Raw genomic sequence first — 25667 nt, 5'->3', positions numbered from 1 at the left:
GCCATGAGCGCTTCCGGCACGGCGCGGGGCGGGCCGGACAGCCGCCTTCCCGACGGGAGGAGACCCCGCTGCCGAACGGGCGGACACGGGCTGGTCAGGGACACCCACGTCCGCCCTCGCAGGTGGGATGTGGAGCCGTGCCGTGGGGATCGGTGATGCCGGCTAGCACGGGGAGGATGAAAAGAGGTGATCAGAGCCGAGATCTCCTACTCTCTGCTGCTGACCGCTCTGATGTCAGTGCATTCCCTGTAACCTCCGTGGGATTTGATCATGAGATATGGTCAGAGAAGCTGTGGATGCCCCATTCCTGGAGGAGTTCAAGGCCAGGTTGGACGGGCTCTGAGCAACCTGGTGTAGCGAAAGGTGTCCGTGCCCATGGCAGAGGGCTGGGTCCAGGTGCTTCTTTAAGGTCCCTTCCAGCCCAACAATTTTGTGGTTCTGTGCTGTTGCATCTCCTGGCTGTGGGAGGTTTTCTCACTGTATTCACCCACAGCAATGACAATTGTCATGCCCCCGGCCCCGACTGCTGCACTGCCTAGCCGCTCCCAGACTCGCGCTGGGGTCCCATGAGCTCTCGCACGGCTCCAGTGACCAAAGTGCCACTACGGGAGTACTCTGGGAAAATGTTGCAGTGGAAGTGGTCAGCAGCAAAACCAGCACATTCCAGCACTGGGTTCCATAATCGAGCTGGCCATTGGCATAGGCCATCCCAGACCAATCTTTCCTTAATTCCACAGCAGACACTAATTTGAAAGGTTAGCTTGCAGCAGGCAGGGACAAAAGCATAGTTTCCAGTATAAAAATTCCCCACAAGCTGCAGCCTGGCTGTGGGGAACAATGTAAATTCGTAGCAAATAACTTTGCCCCACAATTGCTGAGCTCTCCAAAAACTACCCGAGTCCTCGTCTTGCTTTATCGCCTTTTTAGGACGTCCGGGGAGGGAAGAAGGAGGGGGAGAGGGAAAGGAGAGGCAGCCCGGTCTGGCCGCAGACAGGGGCAGAGGCAGCGGGGGCCGTGATCCCCGTGCCGGTGTTTCCCTGGAAGTCGCCAGCCCCGGAGCCGGCGGTGCCCGGGCAGAGCAGGGTTAAGGGAGCGGGGCTGGGCAGGAGCGGATGTGCCCGGCCCCGAGCAGGAGCCGTGAGCTCCCGGCGCTTCCAGCTGCCGCGGGATCGAGTTGTGAAAGGTGCGACGTCAGAGAGAAACCAGCCCTGGTTAGTGCTTTGGTTGTGCTCAGGTATAATTAGTCTTCTTCTTTGGAGAAGTTAGTGGAGGAATTAATGCTGGATAACGCAGGCTGTTAACTTTAACTGAAAACTGGGCTAGGAAAAATTACGTCGTTTATTTTGCTATGATTTGTTTAAGTCCAAGGCGATACAACAGTGCCAGCCAACAAATCTGCGAGTGAGTGAAGCTCTGCAGGAGGAGTGAGTCAAGCTCCACAGTTGAAATAAGTCAATTTCAATTAGCACTGAAGTTAATACTTAAATGTATTTGTTCTGTTGTCTCAATTTAATCTCATTTTTTCAAAGTTTTCTCTGCAATGCTAGGACCAGAACTTAGTGCACTTACCTTATATCAATTATTTACTATGATTATGACTGTTTACCTACATGGAAGCAGATAGTCTTATGTAAATACAAAAGGAGAAGAGACAGCTTTAAAAAGAGAAAAAGAAAAAAAGGAACTTAGTGATACTGCAGATGGTAATAGTCCAAAACCAAAATTGTTGTATCCTTGACAGGTGTTACATTTAGCACACTGGACAAGACATCTGATAACTGAATAATTATGTTCAGGAGCAAAGCATCGAGTCTGTCGAAACTGATTCCCTCGATGTTCAGCCAGTCAAATTTGGTTTACAAATTTATTCATCCAGTTATTGCTTCTCATGGACATTGCTGTCACAGAAATGTGATTTACAAACAGAGGTACAGGACTCTCCACCTTAGTGCTGGAAGGCGAACAATAAGCACTAGGACAAAGGTTGGTATCTGGAGAGCCCCCTTCCTTCTGTGAGGTTCCTTTAAGTGTTCTTAGATTCCTGGCATGAGTGCGATTTTTTAAGATTGTACCTGGGGCAAGCAGAACACCAGGTGTTGGACCAGTGCTGCAGGCAGTGAATGGGTCACAGGTGCATCAAACACAGCTGGAATGGTGGCAGGCTCAGCATGCCCACACTCACTGAAAGATCCATCAACATGCCACTAGCCGGCTTCTAGTGCACCAGCTATTTTGTTTATAGCTAGAGGCTTCCTCCTGGGTCATCTTTCTGGTTCCGAAGTGTAGAAAGTGCTTCCAAGGTGAAAGCAAGTCTGGTTCTGGCCATCATGTGTGGTATATTATATATAATAGGGTAGGAGGTGGTGATGAAATCAAATGGAGTAATACAGTGCTGCCTCACTGGCATCTGCCAGTCACTTGATCATGTCTGGTGCCCAGTTTTAACAGCAAAAGGTTTAGCTGCTCTCCAGGATTACCAGATTCTGATCATTTATGAAGCTGGACAATGCCATCACAATATGACATCAACTCCTCTTTTATTCTATGCATCATTCATTCTGCAGCATAAATCTGGTTTATCCTAGTAATGTTGTGTGATACTCTTAAGAAATACAGACTACACCTGGCAAAATTTGCACAGTTTTGACAACTGCATGTGACTAACAACTTCAGCTGGCAAAAAAAAAAAGATGAGATGTGCATAAAAACATGGTCTTCCTTTGCAATTTGGTTGCACTGTTCACCTCATTGCTTTGTTTGCTGTGGTTGAGAACCAGATAGTATTATAAGAGACATTGTGGTGAACTGCAGACCTGTCCTAGCACGGAGGCCCCTTCAAGCCCATGTACAGCAGCAGACTGAAACTGCAGCAGAAATGCACATCAAGGCCAGGATAAAACAGCAGTACTGGTGCTGAGATTGTAACCATTTAATAGATGTGGTTGGGATAAGTCTGAGTTTGCTCAGGACAGGCGTAAATATGGTTGACAAAAACATCCAACCTACATTGACACCTTTTTGTCACAGATTTCAGTTCTGATTACTCACAGAAGGCTTTTGTGAGAGGAGTGAAGCAGTAGGACAGCATCTGACCAGCTGACCAGCATCGTGTGCCCAGAATAAATCAGCATAGTGCTGTGAATATTTGTTCTGATTCAGGTAGCAAACCATCAGGTTTCCTGGACACAAGTCTAGGAGATGGAATGAGATGGAGATCAAAAGTTAGTAGAGAACAGCAAAAAGAATTGTAGGAAATTGGGCACAGCTATTGTTAAGATATGCAGGAAATCTTCAACTACCACTTCTGCCAATAGGAGCTCTAATTAGATGTCTGGTTGTGTGTGGAGCCCCTGTCTTATTGCAGAGTGCATTTGCCAGAGTACTGTAGAGAGGACTGGGCTCAAAACTCTCAGGGCAGAGGAATGTTCTAGCATGAAGGACTGTGTTATCAGTGGTATCTCCTCTAGTGCTCTTCCTCAACAGTTCAGCACATAGGTGTGCTAAATTTTGCGTAAGTTCAGGTACACATCTGAATGTTTAAAACAGTGAAGGCAAGCAGTCCAACAGCTATCCAAGGGTGGCCCTTCATTGTGCAAATTTATTAGACGTAAACCATCCTTGACAGATGTTTGTCAGACCCATCTGAGCCTCATTACCTGTGGCTTCACCAACCATAACCAACAGGCAAGAAACTTTGTGTAAATTTCTAGCAGCCTCTGTTTCATAGCACTGTTTATAGAAAGGCATTGGTGAGTAAGCTACCAGAAAAGCTACTACTTTTGTATTAAATCAATATTGATTCAGGAGTAAAATGAAACTCTTTGAGAAGAACAGCTTGTAGGACTGGAGTTGGATGTAAGCGTGTGGATGTTCCTTGGTGATATGGTCTAAATCAGCACTTGGTAAAAGTACTTCGAAGTTTTCTGCCATACCACGCTAGTACCAAGTGACTGTGGATTAAAAGCACTATTGAGCTCCATCCGTTTCCTGATCTACACATGTGAATTTAAATTATAACTTTTAAAAGAACATCACTGCTCTTTCAGGGTGTTCTCCTAAACAAAGGAGTATTTCTTCTATTCCTCTGTTGCAGGTCATGTCAGAAGGAGAGTTGCCCTCTGTTTTGATCCTGGATATAGGAGGAACTCATGGTGTGCTAGAAGACCTTGCAGAACTTTTGAAGAAACACTTTCACCTTATCACCATGAAGGAATTTCTTGGAAACAAAGAAGAAATGAGGAAAAAAATCCAATCTGTTTTTGTGTTTGAGTGCAGGCCAACTATTGACCGCGAGCTTCTAGAAAGCCTGCCTAATTTAAAGATAATTGCAAACTCCGGGGTTGGAGTGGATCACTTAGACTTGAAAATGATCTCAAGCTTTGGTGTAAAAGTGACCAACACCCCACACGCTGTGGCAGACCCAACAGCAGACATAGGAATGGCCTTGATGCTGGCCTCTGCTAGAAGACTAGTGGAAGGTAATGTTTTCCATTTTCTTGGTCCTAGCTACTCCTTTAGCATACCTCGCTTTTGCTGTGGTAGAGATGGTCTTTCTGAATCAATATTTGGGATGCTTTTACAGGGAAAAATTTTCAGAGGCCTTAACTTTCAGAAGCATCTACTTCTCCTATGTCTCACTTCTTTTTAGGGCAACAATGACAAGAGTAAGGCTTTTTTCTGAATTATGTGCTTGAAAGTCTTGTGGTATCCTGTTTGGAATAACGTCTGGGGCTTAATTCTTCTCTGGCTGTTCACTGGGTGGGTTGTTTACAGCTGTGAAAACTGAATACAGAGTGCATCCAAACTGAATGTCACCACTTTCTGTTTCCCCTTGAAAGAAGCTACAGGAAGATACAAAGCATTAGAAAGGAGCTACAGGAAGATACAAAGCATTAGTGGCCACATCTCCAACTCCAGAGTAGTAATTAGTATAAATTCTTCTTTTTCCTACCTTTGTGATGAGTTTGTCAAAACCAGTAAGTTGTACTTCCTGAAGAGCATCAGCATTGTTTTTGAAATAGATGATAATGTTTTTGACCAAGCTGTTGTAAGTTGTACCACCAGCATTAGTTTGTGTCCCTAAAAGCAGGTTTTTTCCCCACGCTGTTGCTATGCAATGCCTTTCTGGGGAAGGAAGGTGTCAGTAGAGACTTTCACAAGAAGCCACCTCTGTCTTCAGGGACTCATGGTCTTCTTGTCACTGCTGCTCACATCCCAGAGCATGAAATAACATCTCTTTCCCAGTGATGTTTTCTCACTATTGCATCTTTTTGGACCTCAAGTTCTTTGTGTAAAAGCGGACAGAGATCCCTGGCTGAGCTGGAATCTGAAACCTTCACCCCTACTTAAGCAGTGAGATTGGTTTGGGCTGTGATCCAGGAGAGAAATTATGAGTTTTACCCCAGCTGAAAAAAAAGCGAAGTCAGTGCTTGCCAGGTGGTTTCAAAGAAGCTATTTTTGAACTTCCAAGAAAACACACTAGGTGTGGAAAAGTTAATTCCCCAAGGAGAGACTCCCTCCAGGACAGTACGCAGCCAGGATCCCACTGTGTTACTGGCTTTAGGCCTGGGTGCAGGAATTTGCACCATCCAGGCCCTTATATAAACTGGTCAAAATCAACAAAGGTGTTTTGTTAGGGGTGCTCGAGAGCCCCACTGCTGTGATGGTGATTAACCTTTTCTTTCCCCCAGGCCTCCATTTATGGCTGATTTGTACCCATTCAACATGTATTTACACGCAGGCTGCCACATTGCTGTGTCTCCAGACACAAAGTATTTTGCTGTTGACTGGCTGGGAGTGGAAGTAACCAGAGCGACACTTGGGATCATTGGGATGGGCAGCATTGGATACAAAGTGGCTCAGAGAGCCAGGGCCTTCAACATGAGGATCCTGTACCATAACAGAAACCGGAGGTAAAGGTTTCTGCATTTCTGGTTTCTGCATTTAATCGTCCAGAGGGCAGTGACAGAAGCCACAGCTCTGCTCTGTCCCCAGCCTTCCTGTGCACTTGTGGCAGCTCTAAGCAGTGTAACAAGCACCACCGTGCCACCACTTCCTCACTTTGGCTCCCTCCTGCTCCCTTCCGGAAGCAGTTCCGCCTGCACTTGCCCTGTCCTGGTTAGTGACTACCAGTTTGAAACAAGGATTGGTAAGCATTTGGGAGATGTTGTCCAAGCAAACCAGGTCTTGTGCCCTCGTGGTGTCCCCTGTCCTGTCAGGCTCTTCTTCAGGCTTCTGGCAGCATCCCTCAGCCAGTCTCCAGCTTCAGCCAGTCTCCTCAGCCTAGCCAGATCACACATCACACAGGCTCCAATGACAAAGGCCTTAATTTCTCATGGATCTGTAGTTCCCTTTCTTTCACACTTCATTGCTTTTCAATCACAAGTCCTAACCAGCATGTCAGACAAGGAAAAGCTCCACAGGAACTGGCATAGACACAGGAGAAAAAAGCAGGGTCTGACTGCATCCCCAGCCTCCTAACCTCATATTGCCTGCTATGTGCTGTGCTTTCACACATACATCACTCCTCCAGTGTCTCGCCACTCCTGTAGCCGCTTGCTCCCTCTAGCCCACATCCTTTCTGCATCCATTCTACCAACTGTGCCTGTCAATGGCTTATCCTTTATGTTGGTCCAAACCTCTCAGTTTCTGTGCTTTATGGAACTCTCCTAGGGCTGACTGATTGTTAAACTCAGAAATAGTTGTGTTAATTTGGGAATTTGTGCATTTTTCCTTCAGAAGAAAGGAGGAGGAAGAGGCTGTTGGTGCCCACTACTGTGCAAAGATGGAAGACTTGCTGCAGCAATCTGACTTTGTTATGTTGGTTGTGAACCTGACTCCTGAGACTCACAAACTGATTGGGAAAAAGGAGTTGGGGCTGATGAAACCCACAGCTACTCTTGTAAACATCAGCCGAGGTAGGAGGATCTGAAATCACTGTTTGTGGCTCCACACTTAAGGTCATGTTTTGTCTGATTGTGTTGATATTCCCCTCTCCAGCCTCAGTCTGTGATATCCCTCTGTTGTTTGAGTCATGAAGTAGCAATAAGTCACACAAATGTGTGACTTACATGGATCATATGCTATTTCTTCAAAGGTCCTATGGAAATTAGGGATACTCAGCAGATGGTTAGTTCTATTTAGTCTTATTCTAGAGACAGCGGGTTTTAGTGGAAATAACTGAAAGGTTTATCATCAGCGAGGGAGAACAGAGTACAAGGGAAAACACTAAGTAACATTTGGAACAGCAGTGTAGAAAGGAAGCCTCACATGGGATGACAGATCTGTTGGCACTGAACGATCATATGAGAGAGATTATCAGTAAACAAAGCAGAGAGATAAAAGAGTGGAAAGTCTGCAGGATTAAATGATTTGTCTATAATAATACAGGAAGTGTCAAAATGAGAAAAAGACTGAAACTGGTCTCATCCCAGGAAAAACCCTATGCAGTGGACTATAATCATCCTATAATTAAAGGTTAATAAATAAAATCTTTGGTTTCTTTGGTTAATAGTTACTAAAAAGGCATTCTATTTTCTAACAAGATAAAGATCCTCTAGTTTTTCTCACTTGACTCTGGAGACATTCCAACCCCTTATAGGTAAAAACATGTTCATTAACTCATCAGAATATCAAGATTTAACTTCAATGCAGGTGCCGTTATTGATCAAGATGCATTGGTAGAAGCTCTCCAGAATAAGGTTATTAGGGCTGCAGCTCTGGACGTGACATATCCTGAGCCCCTGCCAAGGTAAAGAAACTTCTTTCCCAGTCTGTTAATCTGAAAAAGACTTTAAAACAGTCTGTTTTAAACTGTGTTCAAAGCGTGCTCATAATTTTGCTCTTTACTGGGAGACTCATTGTGTAAGGGCAAAACCTCAGACTATCTTGCATAATCATAAATAAACAACAAGTTATTCCCCTTTCCCACCTGTGTTGGGTCTTTGCCAGCCTGACTCATGCGCCAGGCAATGCACAAAGAGGATAGAGAATGAGAAGAAATGTGTAAGCAAGCATCCTATAGCTTCATGCTTGTTCTGTGCTTTGGTCTGAACGTGCTGTTGCTGAGGTTCAGTTCTTCACAAGTAGCATGGGACAGCAGCAGAGTAAGTTCCTTGTGTAAACACATTCTGTTCTTTCTGTTTCTTCCAGAGACCATCCTTTATTAAACCTGAATAATGTGATCATAACCCCGCACATTGGAACCGCAACAGTCCAGGCCATCCGTATGATGGCAGAAGAAGCCATAGCAAACATGCTGGCTGTTCTCAATGACCAACCCATTCCAAGTGAAGTGTTTCCCAAATGATGAGTGCTAGATGATGCCACTAAATCTCCTGTCTACAGGAAGACACTATTTCTTACCACTTTTAAGCTGAATAAAAAAGCAACCTGTTCCTGCACTGCTCATCATGATGCTGCAAAACTGTCAGACTTGATCTGTTCTGTTACTTACAATTTGTGAAAAACGCCAATCACTTGCTGGTTACCAAAAGTTTAATAGTAATAAAATGGTTATAAAAATAGTAGCACAAAGTAGAGCAATAAGAATTTGGACAATCAGAGTTAGGATAATAAAGGACAGTAAAAGCAAAGAATTACCAATGTAATTGGATGCTTTCCTCTTGAAAGAATGGCTCGCTAACAAAGGATTAACTCTTAAAAGCAATAGCCTGTTGCATATTCATATATCTCACACATGATGCATACATTCCTTTCCACCTAGGAATTTCTCTGGTTATTGTCAACTTTGCCCCCCTTAATCCTGTTGGCACCTCAAAGACAAGATCGAGGTGGAAGGTTTGTCTTTTCCGATAAGGGGGAAATAATTATTCTCTTGGGGATTTAGTGTCTTGTTGCTGTTATCTCTGTGCGAAGAATTTCTTGAGCTAGTTAGAAAAAGTACCTTACATCGCATAGTTTTTATTTTAATATTATAGCATAAAACTATATTCAGCACACTACTGAAAAGGATTAATGCAGTATAACTTTTTAACCTAACACATAATAATATTCATTTTATTATTGGCAAAAAGCCAATCATAAAATACGCATTTTTCACACAATTCAAAAAAATAAAGTGAAACTAATAAAAGAGATTTGTTTGAAGATTTTAACTGAGCAGTTATGCATTTTGGTATCTTCAGTCTATTTTGGTGAATAGCCGTGTTCTGTTCCTAGTTCTTGCTGCTATATAATGATAAGCAAGTGCACCTGGCAATTTTTATAACACTCCAGTCTGTTGAAGATGAATAAGCATTGATTCCCTGCAGAAGTTTGGCTTTTCAACCAATATTCCAATATTCTGTTTTTATATGAAAACAATGAAGAAATGTTCTTTAAAGTGATTGTAGGCCTAAGGTTTTCTAATTTAAGAAGAGCCCTGCTTCATCTACATGTTAAAGCAAAGCCAGTTGTTGAAAAGGTGTCATTTTTCATGTGGGTATCCTTTGAAAACCAAAGTAAATTCCAAGAGATTTAGTTTCTCCATGCAGACAAAAATGATGCTTTTATCTTGACTGGCCATGAAAGAAAGGTAGAATTACCATCGAAATCATATGGGTGAGGGTATAACCTAAAGCAAAATTAGTGATCAGTCCTGACTTGCAGCCCAGGGCCAAGCTTCTTCTTACATTCTCTTTCCTATTAATAATCAACAAATTCAGAAAATTCAATAAAATGGTTGTCACCTTCATAAAGTCAGGAAGACTTTCCTTTATTTTGCAACATGGTCAGGCACCCTGAAGGGATGGTAAAATGAAGTTCTAGCACAGGAAGTGTAGACAGGTCAAGAGTTAGACATGCCATTGGAAATAGTGAAATAATACCAGCAAGGCAACAGAATTGCTACAGGATTGCTATTCCAAGATCTTCAGCTCTTGAACACTCCCCACAGCTCTTCCCAATGTTGTTATTGAAAATCAAAGGTAGCTGTAAATAGTCTGTCAAAAAAACCCAAAGTAACTCAATTCACAGACCCTCTTGGGACCAAAACCAGATGGTCAGGGATTCTGGGGAAAAAAAACCCAACAAACCAAACAATTTAGAGTGTATATGTCCCTCTTGGAAAACACTTGCCTAAACATATGTTATTATGTTATTTTGGTAATTTACAGTAGGCTCAGGAAAAGGCTCTGCAGTCACTGGGGTCTCTTCTGGACAGGTGGCTGCAAAAATCTCTGCAACAAAGCATTTAAAAATTAACCTGATAACCCAAAGTTCATGATGTAGCTATGTAATTTATTTTCATGACAGATTTGGTAGAACATTTTTCTAAACTACTGAGACAGGGTACTTTGTGATTTCAGGGTAACAAGGGAGATTTATTGCACTATTTACTGCAGACTACTGATTGTCTGAAACTAATTAATCAGAAGTGTTGTATTTTCAGCATGGTATCAGTAATATTGTTGCAGTGCATGTTTTTGATTGTAATTCGGTCCTAGTAGTCAGGTTCATAAACACACCCCCCCCCATTTTGTATTGTTATAGCATATTTTATTACCAATGGATTGTTCCTTCCCCCCAAGTTGTTTTTTTTTGCCCTAGTTTGTTTTGCCCTGTGTTGGTTTTGTTCTAGTTGTCCATCTCCCCAAAGACCTGCCCTTTTTTTCTCTGTTCCTCCTCCCATTGAATGTCAATCCCTCCCCAAGCCTGCCCCTTTCTCTAGAAAATTCCCTATCAATTTTGTATCCTTCAAAACTCCACTGGTTTAAATTGTTCTCCTCCCTGTAATGCCATATTGGTTTAAACATTATATTCCCTACCTTATGTTCCACCCCCAGTTTCTCCCAATTGGCTAAAGATTGTATCCTCCCCTGGGGCCTCCCCCCCCCCGTTTATAGTTGGTGTATGGCTTTGATTCTGTGTCTTTCTGTCCCTGGCAGCTGTCTGGGGCTGGCTCACTCTCACTGACGTGTCGGGAGCTAGTTGGGCAGAAGAAATCTGGCACCACAGCATAATATGAAACCTTAGATCACGAGGGCAGAACTTGTTCAGACTGATTCTATGAATACGTCTGTGTGTGGGGGGGGGCACCTGTATGTATAATTGATAGCATATTTAAAAGACCTGCTTGCTTGTCTTGGTTTTCTTCTTTTGCGGTTTACAGAATCTCTTGACATAAATGTCATGAAACAGGACATGGCAGTGATTATTCTTTAAAATGTCTGGAAATAATAATATGTGTTTCTTCTGACACTTTGTGTCTTTTTTCTTTGTGCAGATCATGGGAGGAGAACTACCTTGGCTTTTGGTAAATGAAATTGGTGGCATACGTGGGATACTGCATAGCCATGTGCCATTCCTGAAGAAACATTTCCATCTCATCACCATGAAGGAATTTCTTGAAAACAGAAAGGATGTAGGCAAAAAGGTCCAAGCAATCTATTTGTGGTGGCACAAACCAGTCATCGACAAAGAGCTGCTCCAGAGCCTGCCAAACTTAAAAGTGATTGCGAATTCGGGGGTGGGGATGGATCACTTGGATCTGAAGCTTATAGCTAGCTTTGGTGTGAAGATGGCTAATGCTCCACGTGCTGTTTCCAGCACCACAGCAGATACTGGGATGGCTTTGCTGCTAGCATCTGCTAGAAGACTCGTGGAAGGTAACATCTCAATTATTTTGTGACTTCTAAAAATCATACAAGATTTGCCTGGCATTAATTTGATTTTTATCGGGGTTACCTGTAGTGCACACGGTTACATAAAATGTGAAAATGTGAGTATGCTGGCTTGGCAAACAGAATAATCAGTATTTTAATACATTTTATGTATAATAGGTATACTTAAATTATTACATTAGGCATACATAGCATTTATTTGAAGCGGGTATAAATAGAGTGTGATGGCATTACAGTGCTATGACCAAAAGTGGGGGATGCCAAAGATCAGATGATCATTGAAGTCACAGGCTGGCAGAAGAACTTAGTGTGGGAGGCAACAATGGGGCATAACAAGGCTATATAGAATCATGGAAAATCCTGAGTTGGAAGGAACCCACAAAGCTGATAGAGGCATGGGCATATTCTTGGGGACTGAAATGTATTGGTGCAGAATTGGGGCATTTAATGGGCATTAGAGAGTAATAATAGAGGCAGCCTACTCCAGTTTTTGTTAATAGCATCCTTTCTAGTTTCATCAACAATTTTTTCTTGCTATTCTGCCAGATAGACCTACCTTTGGCTTGGTTAGAAAGCCTCCTTCTTCAGGAAAAAAATCCTTCAGATTTATCCTTTTATATTTACCTGACACTGCCTTGCCATCTGTACCACAGGATTCATAGAAACTCAAAGGGCATTTGCATCCCTCTAAGTTGGTTTCTACCTCACAAAAGAGAAACAGTTTAAAAGGAAGGTTAATTTCTTGTTCCCATCTACTTAAACTATCCCTGGTGGCATTTCTGATAGCTCTGAGTTTTCTGATAGACTGAGTTTTTTCCTGAGTCATTTTTTGTATCCTTTCACAATATTCTGCTTGTGTTTTAGAAAAGCTGGCAATATCAGAAGATTGAAGTATCAAAAGGCTGTCACCTTGCAAGAAGTGCTGACACTGTGTATATAACTGTATTTTATGTGTTGTAGAACTATCCAGAATTGTGCAGGTTTAGCAGGTAATTACAGAAATTACTAGGTTGTGATTTTTAAGAAGTCACACTTTTCTTTCCAAGGAGAGTGGCAGATGTGAAGAGGAAACCCAATATCTGGTGATCTTCTCCACGAGACATCTCCAAACTCTGCATTGTTATTGGCAATAATTATTTTGATTGTTGATGAGGAACAGGGCAATATTTTCATGAGTCTAGAGCAGTAATAAAATTTTTGGAGGGATTATATCAAAAGGCTTTTTGTAGTATGGGGAGAATAAATTGGAATATCATACATGCATGTAGCAGGGAGTGATGATAGGTTAGGGCGTTACCTAGGACATTACATTAAAAATCATGTGTTTGTAACCATTAGAAGTATGCCATAGTAGCACAAGTCCAGACTCTTTTGCCTTGTTGAACCCCATTCATTTCTCATATTTTTGTGTTTTTCTTGCAGTCCATAACATTTCAATTTCTCCTAGTATGGACTACTGTGAAGCTGATATTCTGGGAGTTAAAGTTTCTGGAGCTACTCTGGGGATCATTGGCATGGGCCGCATTGGGTATAAGATTGCTGTGAGAGCCAAAGCATTTGAAATGAACATTTTGTATCACAACAGGACACGGAGGTAAAGATATGTCTTTACCCTAATTGCAGCAGAAACTCTTCCACATAGTCAGTATTTTCTTTTCAAGGAGTTGTGTCAGAAACATAGCAAGAAATGATGGAATAGGGCCAAGATTAAAACAAAAGAAAAAAAAAAAAGAATGGTTGCCTGAAATCAGTCCTGTAAAGTGTTACTCAGTGATTAAACACTTGGAAACTTAATTTAGGTTTTATACTAGAAATTTCAGGGTCTCTGGCAGAAAAATGGAAATCAAGCTTATGCTTTTTTACTTTTATCACATTGTACTGCAGTGACAACATAACTCTATTTGTTGTTCATTTTTTTCCCATATTTTGGAGTTTAGGAGGGATATTTTGGAAACAGTGGCTGGAAACTAGAAAGCATATACTTGGCAAAATATGACTGAGAGCTGTTCTTAAGAAAACCTTGTTTCTTCTCAAACCAGTAAGAATTTTAGCAAGTATTTAACTGGATTTCACCCTTTATTTCTAGTCCCTCCTAGCTTGTGTGTCTGGGAATCTGAACCTTGTTAGACATTGAGCACAGGTGCTCTCCAATTTAAAGTGAGCAAGACCCCCATGAACAACTCGAGGTCTTTGCAATCAGGCAAGGTGCAGATAATGAACAGAACAAATATTTACTGCTATAAACTATGACCTACCCTGAGAGAACTTTACTCCTCTGTGACTGGAGGGAGAAGCTGCAGTGCTAGGATGTGCCTTTCAGGGATTTTCCCCACGGGCAGACTGCCGGAGAAGGGTCACTGGTTTAGTTAGCTGTAGGCAAATCACAAAGGTGAATGAGGCCAGGAATTTTTAGCTATGCTTGGCATTCCTGTTTCTTCAGAAAAACAGCTGAGCAAACTTACATTTAAAAGAAAGTACTCCTTATGATATTTCAGAATTTCTTCACAAACCACAAAAAAAAACCGTAAAAGGCACAAATCCCTTTTTTTTAATGTGTATCAGCCTCAACTCCCTATGTTGAATATTTTTCAGTTTTTAATGTAATATTTATGTCAGAGTGCTGTGATGAATTATCAATGCACAGTGCAACAGAAATTAAAAGCCTAAAGTATATTTAAAGTACATTTACGCTTCCAGCTTGTGTGCTGAATCAGGGTGCACTCTGCAAGCTGCAAAACTGGCTTCAGTTCCATTCTGTTCTTTTCCCACTTACTCTCTGGTCATTGGCCTGAAAAAAAAAAAACAGTGAAGTGCATTTGTTAGGAGAGACATGGGTCAAAGACAAATTGAAGTTGTTTTCTTAGTGTGATCTCTTTATTTCTAGATTAGGGAGGAGATAACTTAAAGCTCTTCTCTTGCAACCAGAAGCAGATTATTGTACACATGATTTCTTATCATTGCTTCTGTATTTCTCAAAGTTCAAACAGCTAAATTTACGAAGAACATGAGAAATAGCAAGTATTCTTTTGCATTGTGAAAAGTTAAAACTAAAAATCTCTCTACTCTGGTAAATTTTTCTGCTGAACACTTTACTCTATGAATGTCTTGGGGCAGCCAGGAGCCTGGCAAAGAGCTGCCTTGCTGATTTCACTCATAAAAAAATTACAGGCTTACTGAGAGTGCCAACAGGATGAGGACCACTGCCATGCCCAGAGCATGCATGGGTGGGTTCTGGTGCATACCACTCCACTGGTTTGAGCAGTGATTGCATCCTTTGAGGTGCACAGGGGATCCTGGAGAATGGACTGTGTGCTGCCATCTGCTTCAGTGCTCAGCCTTAGTTCATTTGCAGACTTCATAAGAAGCCCTTGGAATAGTGCAGTGGAGTAGCTGAGAGAGAGGCGTGCAATCTGTCCAGTGCTGTAGGGCTTGAAGTTCTCCAGAAGGATCTAAACACTGAGCTGAGGGTAAATTCACCTTTGTTTGCCTCCTGTTTTCTATATGGATGTGATAATCAGATCCTTTAGTTTGTTTGTATTCTGGTGATACCATTGAAGAAAATGTTTCTGTGACTGAAATGCTTTTTTTCCCACTAGGAAAGTGCAAGAGGAGCAAGCTGTCGGTGCCACTTACTGCAAAAAGATAGACAACTTGCTCCAGCAGGCAGATTTTGTGATGCTGGTGGTGAGCCTGACACCTCAGACACACAAGCTGATCGGGAAAAGAGAGCTGGAGCTGATGAAACCCACAGCTACCCTGATTAACATCAGCCGAGGTACCATCCAGATCCACTGGCCGGCCTCACAGTGTGCTCCTGCTGTGTCCCACAGCCCCGTGCTGCATCCAGCACAGCTGGGGCGCATGGCGAGGATGATCAGGCATGGCGGAATTCCTCCCTCTCCCCTTCCCTTCTCTTTGCTGTCTGCTCTTTACCTGCCAGGTGCACTCAAGGACACTGTCATTCCACTCCAGGTGCAGTAGTTGACCAAGAGGCGCTGGTGGCAGCTCTGCAGACCGGTGTTATCAGGGCCGCGGCTTTGGATGTCACCTCCCCAGAACCACTGCCCAGGTTGCCGTCTCTGCTTATTTCTCAGGAAGCATGGGGGAGCCCTGCTGAGAGCAGAGGCATCCCTGCAGCAGGCAGGAAGCTGGCTCCCCAGCCCCTGGCATGAGTTTGGAGAAAAGTGCCATGAATGGGAATTGGGATGCAGCCCAGACATAGGGGCTGATAACAGACCAAAGGGAAGCCTGGGAGCTAGGAAACAGCAGGAGGCAGGGAAAGCATTTAAACCCAGTCCTTAGAATCACCCCCTGAAGCTGCAGCAGTGCTTCACTTGCAAATTGCTTTATTAGAAAGTGCAGCTTGCCAGTTTTAATGGGTGGAAGCTGGAGGTGTCCTGCACAGGCTTCTTTCACAATACAAAGCTGAAGTACTGCAAACCTCTTGGGGCCAGAGACTGCTTAGCTTCTCTAAAAAGACAACCAGGATGGTGCCTGTTGGAGTTAACTGTGGTGGCTGCATTTTGGGTCGTGGGGAGTTTGGTCTTGTTGTGTCTGTGCGCAAATAACCACAGCTGAGAATATTGCGTAAGGTGGATGCGTCAGGAGGGCTTAATCCTCTCTTCAGACATAGTTCAAATTGCTGCCTCATGGCAGAAGTGTGTTTCTGGAGAGAAGAGCTACTTATGAAGTCTTCGCATGTCCTATTACCATCCAAAATTACTTCAATATAGGTGCTCCGGTTCTCTGGGTCTAAGTGGGACTTGTAAAGTTGTATCAATTAACTGTAAATACATTGCAAAAGCTAAAGTAGACTCATCTTTATTTATATGAACAACAATAGTTAACTCTTTTTTCTTTTCTTCCAGAGATCATGCATTGTTAAAATTAAAAAACGTCATTATAACACCTCACCTCGGCATTAAAACAGACAAGGCCACCTACATGATAACAGAGGAAGCAGTTGAAAACATACTAGCAGCCCTAAATGGTCTCCCTCTACCCAGTGAAGTGCTCCCTAACTAATGTGTGAAAGGATATTACGTATCTTTTTATTCTTCTCTTTGTCTTTTTATTCTTATCTTTCCCCTGCACATCAGCTCTAAAGATCTTTTTAAATACAAGAATGTCCATACACCTCACTAAAGCTTGGAAGGAAACAGTTTGCCATGGTGTCAGTTGTGTTTATACAGTTTCTGTTGTCTAATACAAGTCCAAAAGGCAGATAAACCAACACCCAAAGTGGCAGTGCTATGCCTTTTGTTATGTAGCGTGACTTTATGAATAGTATGATTATTAATCTGTAAAATTTATAGCAAAGTTGCTATTAAGTGCAGCCAGGATTTTGGCTGGTGCCTTATGCATCTTTACAGAGCCTTTGTCTTGCAGAGGTTGTCACCAGTGCTGGCCAAAATACACTTAGTCCCATCACTTTTGCAGCTCCAGGAAACAAGACATAGCAGTTTTTCAGGCACAGCAAATTGGCTGTCAAGAATTTCAAGACTGCCCCAGGGGCCTCCCTGCTCTCTGAGGTACAGGTGCCCAGTACACATTTCATTGTCACATGTATAACCTTGAAAAAATAAGATAAATTTATTCAAAAATAAAAGGCTAAGCAATAAATTACAGAGCTGAAAAACAAGGTTGCTATACAATAAAAGAGAAAAGAGAAAAAAAATGCCTTTTCTTAGATTAATATCCTAAAACTGCAAAAAACACACAAGGCTTTTGCACATGCAAACTTTTCTCAAGAAGTGAAGAAGCAAACAAAATCAGATACAGTACTTCACATCTACTTAAACAATTGTACATGTTTGGCATTTGCTTGGAGTTTTACTCCTACATCTGCAGATATTTCAAGAATCCGGGCTGATTAGTTTCAGAAGTGCTCCCTGCCAGTGGGGTGCTTTTTAGAAGGCAAGACACATCTGCCTGTCAGTCACTGGAGTGATGAGCTAGCTTACACACAATACCTTCAATCTCACGATTACTAGAAGTGGGTGCAAAAATACAGTGGCCACATGAGAGTAGAGATGCGTCATTATAGTTCACTCCGTTGATTCAGGTTTTTTGAAATATTTTGATGTGCAGAAGTACATGATCTGGAATAAAGTGCTGATACAGAGATACTGGGAAAGCTGGCCTTACCTACAGCAACTACAGAGGCTGATACCAAATAACACTTCATGGTGGTTTATAGCCACTGAAAACAAAAGCATCACTTGGCTTGGCCTTGCCTGAAGATTTCTTGCCTCAGCATTTTTTTGCCTGTAATACAATACTGCCTTATAAAACTTAATGTAGACATAGGAAATGCATGTCTTTATCCAGCTTCATGCTTAAGCAATGAGAAATGTATGCATTACATTGTACAAAAGCCTTTTAGGGTAACCCAATACTTCAAAGCCTAATGCCAAGAAACAACTGTTATGCAAGCGCCTTATTAACACTGCAGGCATCAGCTCACCCTGCAGGATTACATGGATACCAACAGCAATATTTAATGATGGGGATGAAGTCCATAGACTATGCAATACTTCTGTCTGTGTACCCACAGACCTCACTCATTTCAGTGCTCTGTACAGTGCTGGTATATCAGATCCCTTTCTGTAAGAGAAAACTTGCACACAGCAACGATGTACATGCAGTGAAATTCAGCTTAACACACTACATGGAGGTCTATAAGGTAGTCTACAAACTAAATATACTTAGAATATGATAGTGCACTGGTGCAATTGACAACTTCTTTTCACATATGATGCTAAAGAGATAAAACTTCTGTAGAGCTGTATCAGTTCCTGACCTATAGCTTGAAAATTGGATGTTCAAGTTGCACAAAACAGCTTTGAAAATATCAATTCTCTCCACATCTAACCACAGAACACACCCATTTTCTTGACATTTGATACATATGTATGTATCATTTTTGCTTCACTGTTACTTTTTGGCTCCTCTGACTAATTCCTTCTTCATTTTGTTCATTCAAATTCATGGATTTGATATACAAAGGTAAACACTACTGTGTTGCCCTCCCAGAGGTTTTTCTTTACCTTCAAGACCAAAATGTGGTAGGCCTCTTTCCTCAGACTTGTGTCTTTGAGAGGGACTTTACAAGGGTCCTTCGATCTCAGCTGAGCAGTAAGTTAAAAGCTTACTCATTACAATCTTATCACCAAAGCAGTTTGGAAACTTTTGGTGTGAAAGAAGTAATATGTAATCATTTTATGGGTTTTTGTTTTTTTTGTTTTGTTTTTTTTTTTTTTTTTTTTTTAAGGAAGAAAATGCCAGTAAACTTAACTAAGAATCCAGTTAACATTCTATAACTCCATATTGCTAGTTAATTAATTTTTGCTTTAAAGTTTAACTGTTTGAACTTGAATTTAATGTAAGGAACTGATAGTCAAAAATCATCACCAGGATAACAAGAAGAGTTTATGGTTTTGTGTAATTGATATTGTTTTTTTTTTTTTTTTTTTGCAATTTTATAGAGGATTGGTGTTAAACTTGACTGTCTTCATGTTCAGCATGTCAAAGTGTATTTGACAGAATTCAAGATGACAGCATTTTGTAATCCATTCTTTTGAAAAGCACTACTGTAGTCAGGAGAGACACAGCAGCCCCTATGGCTGGTTATTACGTAGTGTGAAAGGAGAAAGATCCCTGGATGCTCATAGTAGTGGTGTGTCCTGGCTCCTGAGCTGCTGTGACCCCAGAAACCAGGCATCCTCCCCAGTGGATTATGACCACCTGCACAGCAAGGGGAATCGCTTCAGCACAGCTTTCATGAACTGAGAACTGAAGCTGTACTTCCCAGTGCCCATCACTGGATATGGAGATCGAGGGAGGTGATTCTTCCCCTCTATTCTGCTCTTGTGGGATCCCACCTGGAATGTTGCATCCAGCCGTGGGGTCGTCAGCACAAAAAAAATGTGAACCTATTGAAGTGGGTCCAGAGAAGGCCACTAAGTTATCACAGGACTGGAGAACCTCTGCTATGAAGATAGAATGGGAGAGTTGATGTTGTTCAGCCTGGAGAAGGGAAGGCTCAGAGGAAACCTTATAGCAACCTTACAGTAGCTAAAGGGGGACTGCAAGAGAGCTGGAGAGGGACTCTTCACAAGTAATGATAGAACAAGGGGGATGGCCTTAAATTGAAGGAGAGTAGGTTTAGGTTAGGTAGTAGAATAGAGAAGATTAGGAAGATATTGTCCTCTTTGAGGATAATGAGGCAATGGAACAGGTTGCACAGAGAAGCTGTAGATGCCCCATCCCTACCAGTGTTCAAGACCAGGCTGGATGGGGCTCTGAGCAATGTGGTCTAGTGAAAGGTGTCCCTGCCTGTGGCAGGGGGTTTGGAAATAGATGGGCTTTAAGTTCCATTCCAACCAAAACCATTCGGTGATTCTATGATACAGACCAAATAAACTTGTCAGAGAAATTCTCACATATTCTCAGCTGAAGTTGGCACAGGGCTGTAGCTGGGCTAACATCTCAGGTGTCCAAGCACCTGAGCCTACCCCAGTTGCTTAGCTCTCAGAGTTTTTGAGGGTATTCCTCGAATCATATAGGTTGGAAAAGACCTTCATGTGCGCAGTGAAATCTGTTACTGGTGTCTGTCGTCAGAGACAACTCTTCATCTTATGTTAATTCATGTGCACAGACTGTAATGATCAGCAGGAAGGGCAGACCCGTCCCGTTTTCAAAGACAGTATGGAAAACAGCGTGCAGGATGTTAATGCAAAATCCCGACTGTACTGAAATCACGAACAGCACAGAAACACTCCTACAACAACACACAATCAATCACTCGTGAGCACCCCTTGCTCTCTCTCGGCTCCCCGAGTAGCCCGGGTACCCGTCCCGTGCCCTGGCCCCGCGGGCTGCCCGGGCTGGCTGCGGGCGGCCGGGCAGTCCCGCCTCGGCGGCCGCTCCCGCTCCGCCCCCGCGGTGCGACTGGGACTGCCGGGGCGGCGGGCACGGCCGGCGGGGTGAGTGCGAGCGGCACCGCGGGACCCCGCGGGGCTCCGGGACCACCTCTGCCGGGCGGGGACGGGGCCCGACCCCCGCGGGCGGTGGCGGCTCCGGGGGCAGCACCGGGCGTGCGGGGCACCGCGGCTCCCGCGGTCCTGCGCGCCAGCCCGGGCTGGCAGAGGGAGGAATCTCGCCCGTTCCCAGCCGTCCTTCAGGGCTGGACAGAGCCCGCGGCCGCCGCTCCAGCTCCCTCCTATGTTTAGTCCCAGCCCTAGGCCCCCTGGGACAGCGGGAAGAGCTCAGCCCGTCCTGGGCAGGGAGAACTTCCCGGGACACGGCGCTCCGGGGGCGGGGCACAGAACGGGGAGCTGGCGCGGTGGTGCCGGAGCGGTGCGGGAGCATTGCCCGTCGCAATGAGGAGCGGCGGGAGGGGGTCTCGGCTTTAACCTGTGATCACAGCCTTGGCTCTTTGCAGAGTCAGCAGAGTGAAGAGTTGGCAAAGCACTGAAGGAGACGGAAGAAAGAAAGGGTAAACTTATGTTCGTGGGTAACTCCAAAGTTCATAGTTGGCAATTTATAGCTCTGTTACATTAAATGAGATTTTTACTGAGATAATCTCATCAATGATAATTGCTTAATACAATTGCAGAAGTGGCAGAATTTGCAGACTAAAAGATACCTTTTCACTCACATGGCTACATTTTTAAATTAGCAAGACTTTGGCTTAAAATATTGAACATTGAACAGGAGTAACAACTGGTTGCTCATTTGTTTGAGTGTTAGCATACTTGGTATGCCAGAAATGTTTTCTTATTAACACGATTATATAGAAATTGAACATCTTTCTGAATAACACAGGAGGAGAACCCAAAAGACTTCTGCATGTGGGAGTGGTTATCTTTAGCCAAATCCTTCATCAAGTGGGAAAACAGAACGTAATTGAGCCAATCAAGTCCTGGTTTTTAGAAAAAAGATATAATGGATCACTTCAGATCATGTCCTTTTGGTTCTCTTTGCCTTTGTAGGGCTTGGAGAGTCAGGAACTGCCCTATGTGCTAGTTGACTCTGTAGGAGGGAGGCTTGGAGTATATGAAGACCATCTTGGATTTCTGAAGAAACGTTTTCATCTCATCACCATGAAAGAATATCTTGAAAACAAGACATTTCTCAGCAAAAAGATCAGAGCTATCTATGTGTGGTATCACAAACCAGCTATTAATGAAGAGCTGCTCCAGAGCTTGCCTAACTTGAAGGTAGTTGCAAGTGCTGGAGTGGGAATAGATCACTTGGACCTGAAACTCCTCTCCAGCTATGGCGTGAAGGTGTCCAATACTCCATTTATTGTTTCCACTGACACTGCAGACATGGCGATGGCTTTGTTGCTGGCATCTTCCAGGAGACTTGTGGAAGGTAATAACTCTTATGGTCTTAGTTTTTCATAGAAAAGATGACTTCAAAACATGCAGAAAATGTGTGCTGCTGCAAAAGTAAGCTTAACACTAGAAAGAGAGGAAATAGAGGCAAAGGAAGAAGTCAAGACAAATCTGTCTTGTTGACAATAACTGGCATCCTATTTCCAAACTGGCATATTGGCAAGGTAGAGTTGTTCCTTCCTTGGACAGCTCTAAATTCAGGCCTCTTGTCCCTCAGCCCACTGCCACTTATTCATTGTAGGTGTTCATTGCAGTCTTGCTTTTCAAGCTGCAATAAAAGGGGATTAAAAGAATGTATTTTCAAGGAGCTTTGAAGCGTGTCTTTGCCAAGCTGCCATGTATTTGAGTCATTATGAACAAGCTGTCCAGAAATGTGCCCACCATGCTCTGTGTTTCTTTTCCCGGCCAACCTTGGTGTATCTGCAAGGAGGCTGGGAATCAGATGGCCTTACTGCTGCTTTGGCCTGACCTTGCTTGCTTCCTTTCTTGACAAAGAGAGGCTGGGTATGTTTCTCTCCTGAGCAAGAAATCAGTGTCAGCAGTCCTGTGTACAGTGCAGCATTACTCACTTCTTGTCCAGAAACATGGTGACAATACATTACTGCTCCTGTGCTTCTGCCGAGTCCTATGATAAAAAGTGTGTGTGTGGGGGGGAAGTAACCAGATGCTGGAACATCCCTAGGATTACATAATTCTTCTTTTGCTCTTCCAAGGCCATGAGATGGCAGTCTCCCATGACACAGAGTATTTCCCTGTTGACTGGCTGGGGGTTGAGGTTTCTGGAGCGACCCTGGGGATCCTGGGAATGGGCAAAATTGGTTACAAAGTGGCTGAAAGAGCCAAAGCCTTTGAAATGAAGATTTTGTACCACAACAGAAATCAGAGGTAAAGCTTATTGCAGTTCTAAGGCAACTCTATTTTGTCACTGCTTTTATGTGTTATTTGTACTTTTCACTGTGCTTTCACTTTTTACAGTGCTCTTTATTTTAAGTGGAAAAGTACATACTCGCATTCCAAGAAGGTCATTAATTTCCTGATTTATACAGAAAGAAAGTCAGGAAGGAATGGGAGAGATATACCTCACTGTTCTCCCCATTAGTTGGGGCTCCTGACTTCTTCCTGCTATGGTGGTGACATTGCAAAGGACTGGAAAGGAGAAAATTGGGAGGACTTAACTCCTGTGATTTAGGTGAGGCATGGATTCAGGGAGAGACATCTCACCCTTCCAAAGCCATGTGACAATGAAGGGCCAGACTTGCCTGTCTGTTTTCTGTCTTCTAGATGAGGTGTATGTGCCCTGTGTCCCTGTGCTCCCATCAGGCCCATTCCATTCTTTTCTTTTCTGGGAATTTGATGAGCCAGCAACCTCGTCCTGATACAGATTGAGTGCACCAGCAGGTCCTGCACTGTGTGGTTTCAGTGAATCAGCACTGATTCACAGCACAATCAGGCTGTTGCTGACATAGATTTGGGAAGATTTAATCCCTGCCCTGTCTTGTTTGTTTCCTCAGTAATTTTCACATTACTTACTTAAATTACTTAATTTTCACAAGACATCAGTCTTGCTTTTGGGTAGGAAAAGAATCCCCATTATTAGCAAAAACACAAATGCATTTTGTTTATCATTTATTCAGTGCATTTATGTGATACCCATTTCTTTCCATCCCCACCGTACTGCACGTTTGTGTACAGTTCACTTGGTATTGTGAGAAATAGCTTGATCTTTTTTTTTTTAACTGCGTTTCAGACAAGCAGCTAACTGCTTTGCACTACACAGCAAAGATAACTATAAAGAAACATTTTCTCTACTGGTGATTTGATATTTCCCTTGTTTATTGCTACTGCAGTTTAATTTTGGGATTTTCCCTTCAGAAAAAAGGAAGAAGAAAGTGCTGTTGGAGCTGTTTACTGTAAGAAGATAGATGATTTGCTCCAGCAGTCAGATTTTGTGCTATTGGCTGTGAACCTAACTCCACAGACACACAAACTGATTGGGAAGAGGGAGCTGGAGCTGATGAAACCTACTGCTACTCTTATTAATATCAGCAGAGGTAAGGTGCAGAATAAACAAAACTGCATTAAAGTTTGGTGGCATGACAAGTCCTGAGAAAATATCTAATATAGAGTCTGTCCCTCTGAAATTTTCCATAAATTTTCCGATTATTAGTTTATTTAGACACCCATGATCATAACTCAGTAAAATATTTAAGTGTTCCCTTAATAATAAGAAAGTAGGTCTCTGAAATGTTAGTGACCCTGGAGTGCTAGAAGTGTATTTATATATCTCCTACTGAAGCCTTTTATTTATTTAATGCAGTGTTGCTGCTCACACACATTAGGGTGGCACAGCCTACTCTGAGGCCTGGCGCTCTGTTTCATTCTGCTAATTCCCTGATGCACATACCCAGGCTTCCCACTCCCACTCCACTACACTCCACTGCTGCTTCTGCACTGTGACCATGGCCTGCCCTGCTGTTTGCCTGACCACTGCGCCCAAAAGAATACTGAGAGGACAGTAAGGAACATGAAAATAAACGTATCCTTCTTACTGTAACCCAGGTCTGATAGTGGATCAGGATGCTTTGGTGGAAGCACTTCAAAACAAAGTTATTAAGGCAGCTGCTCTGGATGTGACATATCCTGAACCTTTGCCAAGGTAGGACATGTATTTACGTTAAAATTAAAAGGGTGTATGTGTGATGTTCAAACTGAGTAAAATTTTGTGAGCATGTGAGAAGTTGCATAATTTTGTTGGTAGGAGTACATGAGGTGTGTGCACTGGTCCTGCTGAAACCATGTTCCCAATCCAGTTCCAGCCAAATAAAATTCACACTCACTCATTTGGAGGATTTGTTGCATAAAGCCCCACCAAGCTAGGCAGCACTTTGAACTCCTCTGGATACGCTTGAGTCATGCAATTAGGTTTTGTTTTCTTTTTAATTATTATTTTCCCTGGTGGCCTGTAATACTGATGAAATACTGATGAATGTGCTGTGAGTGACTAGTTCAGCATTTCTTTTCCTCTCCCAGGGATCACCCCTTGTTAAAGCTGAAGAATGTTATAATAACTCCTCACATCGGAAGTGCCACCAAGAAGACGCGCTGGGTTATGATGGAGGAAATGGCAGAGAGCATAGAGGCAGGCCTGGCTGGTCTTCCTATCCCCCGTGAGGTGCTGCCCTAAGCCAGCTTGCATTTAGGATTAACACCACCAGTGCAGAAGCAGCAATTTGATCACTTTTCGTGTCATTATTTCATGTAATTTCGTGTTATGCAGATAAAATATATAAATCACGGGTTCAATTTATTTAAATACCCAGCAGCAGTTCTGGAAAAAGTGTGGAAAACTGCAAGCGTGTTGTCTTGATCTTCAATGGAAAACTCCAGAGCATAGAGTCTTGCCTCAGTGTCATTTGCTTTCCTCGCATCCCCTTACAGCTGTCCGCCGATGCAGCAGCGAATCGAAGGACATGTAAACCTGTCTTAGAGGGACTGCCCGGCACAGCCACAAGCGCAGCCGGCGTGTCGGAGCGGCTCCTGCCGCCGCTCCGGCAGCAATCCCGGCCCTTGGGTGCGTGCTCCCGCCGCGGGCAGAAGCGCCGGAGCGGCAGGGTCTGAGTGCGTGCGAGCAGGTTCGGCCTCT

The 25667-nt window shown here is 43.2% G+C and overlaps 3 protein-coding genes across 16 annotated transcripts; all 3 read left to right on the top strand.

The window, feature by feature from the left end:
- Positions 1 to 32: 32 nt before the first annotated feature.
- Positions 33 to 9517, top strand: LOC121348212 (probable 2-ketogluconate reductase). 12 transcript variants are annotated; one of them, XM_041427483.1, is made up of 7 exons: positions 33 to 122; positions 1742 to 1983; positions 4094 to 4478; positions 5741 to 5912; positions 6739 to 6917; positions 7654 to 7750; positions 8152 to 9517. In XM_041427483.1, exons 2-7 carry the CDS (start codon positions 1789 to 1791, stop codon positions 8306 to 8308), a joined length of 1185 nt encoding a protein of 394 aa, XP_041283417.1. In that variant the 5' UTR covers positions 33 to 122; positions 1742 to 1788; the 3' UTR covers positions 8309 to 9517. The 12 variants fall into 12 exon arrangements, with proteins under 12 accessions (XP_041283417.1, XP_041283423.1, XP_041283424.1 ...); XM_041427485.1 differs by having other exon boundaries at positions 64 to 186; XM_041427484.1 differs by lacking the exon at positions 33 to 122 and adding an exon at positions 1048 to 1183.
- Positions 9518 to 10877: 1360 nt separating this feature from the next.
- LOC121348204 (probable 2-ketogluconate reductase) lies at positions 10878 to 16785 on the top strand. 3 transcript variants are annotated; one of them, XR_005954355.1, is made up of 6 exons: positions 10878 to 11039; positions 11225 to 11606; positions 13044 to 13215; positions 15218 to 15499; positions 15594 to 15690; positions 16490 to 16512. XR_005954355.1 is itself a non-coding variant. In XM_041427462.1 (6 exons), exons 2-6 carry the CDS (start codon positions 11228 to 11230, stop codon positions 16644 to 16646), a joined length of 984 nt encoding a protein of 327 aa, XP_041283396.1. In that variant the 5' UTR covers positions 10879 to 11039; positions 11225 to 11227; the 3' UTR covers positions 16647 to 16785. The 3 variants fall into 3 exon arrangements, 2 of the variants coding, with proteins under 2 accessions (XP_041283397.1, XP_041283396.1); XM_041427462.1 differs by having other exon boundaries at positions 10879 to 11039; positions 15218 to 15396; positions 16490 to 16785; XM_041427463.1 differs by lacking the exon at positions 16490 to 16512 and having other exon boundaries at positions 15594 to 15711.
- Positions 16786 to 20603: 3818 nt separating this feature from the next.
- On the top strand, positions 20604 to 25321 carry LOC121348206 (probable 2-ketogluconate reductase). Its single transcript, XM_041427464.1, has 6 exons — positions 20604 to 21120; positions 21617 to 22001; positions 22738 to 22909; positions 23897 to 24075; positions 24584 to 24680; positions 25055 to 25321. Exons 2-6 carry the CDS (start codon positions 21728 to 21730, stop codon positions 25206 to 25208), a joined length of 876 nt encoding a protein of 291 aa, XP_041283398.1. The 5' UTR covers positions 20604 to 21120; positions 21617 to 21727; the 3' UTR covers positions 25209 to 25321.
- The last annotated feature ends 346 nt before the right edge of the window (positions 25322 to 25667 follow it).

Source organism: Onychostruthus taczanowskii, unplaced genomic scaffold, assembly GCF_017590055.1.
Source record: "Onychostruthus taczanowskii isolate IOZ18803 unplaced genomic scaffold, ASM1759005v1 scaffold115, whole genome shotgun sequence".
NCBI lineage: Eukaryota > Metazoa > Chordata > Aves > Passeriformes > Passeridae > Onychostruthus > Onychostruthus taczanowskii.
The sequence above is the reverse complement of the archived record's forward strand: the minus strand, read 5'-3'. Positions and strand labels throughout refer to the sequence as shown.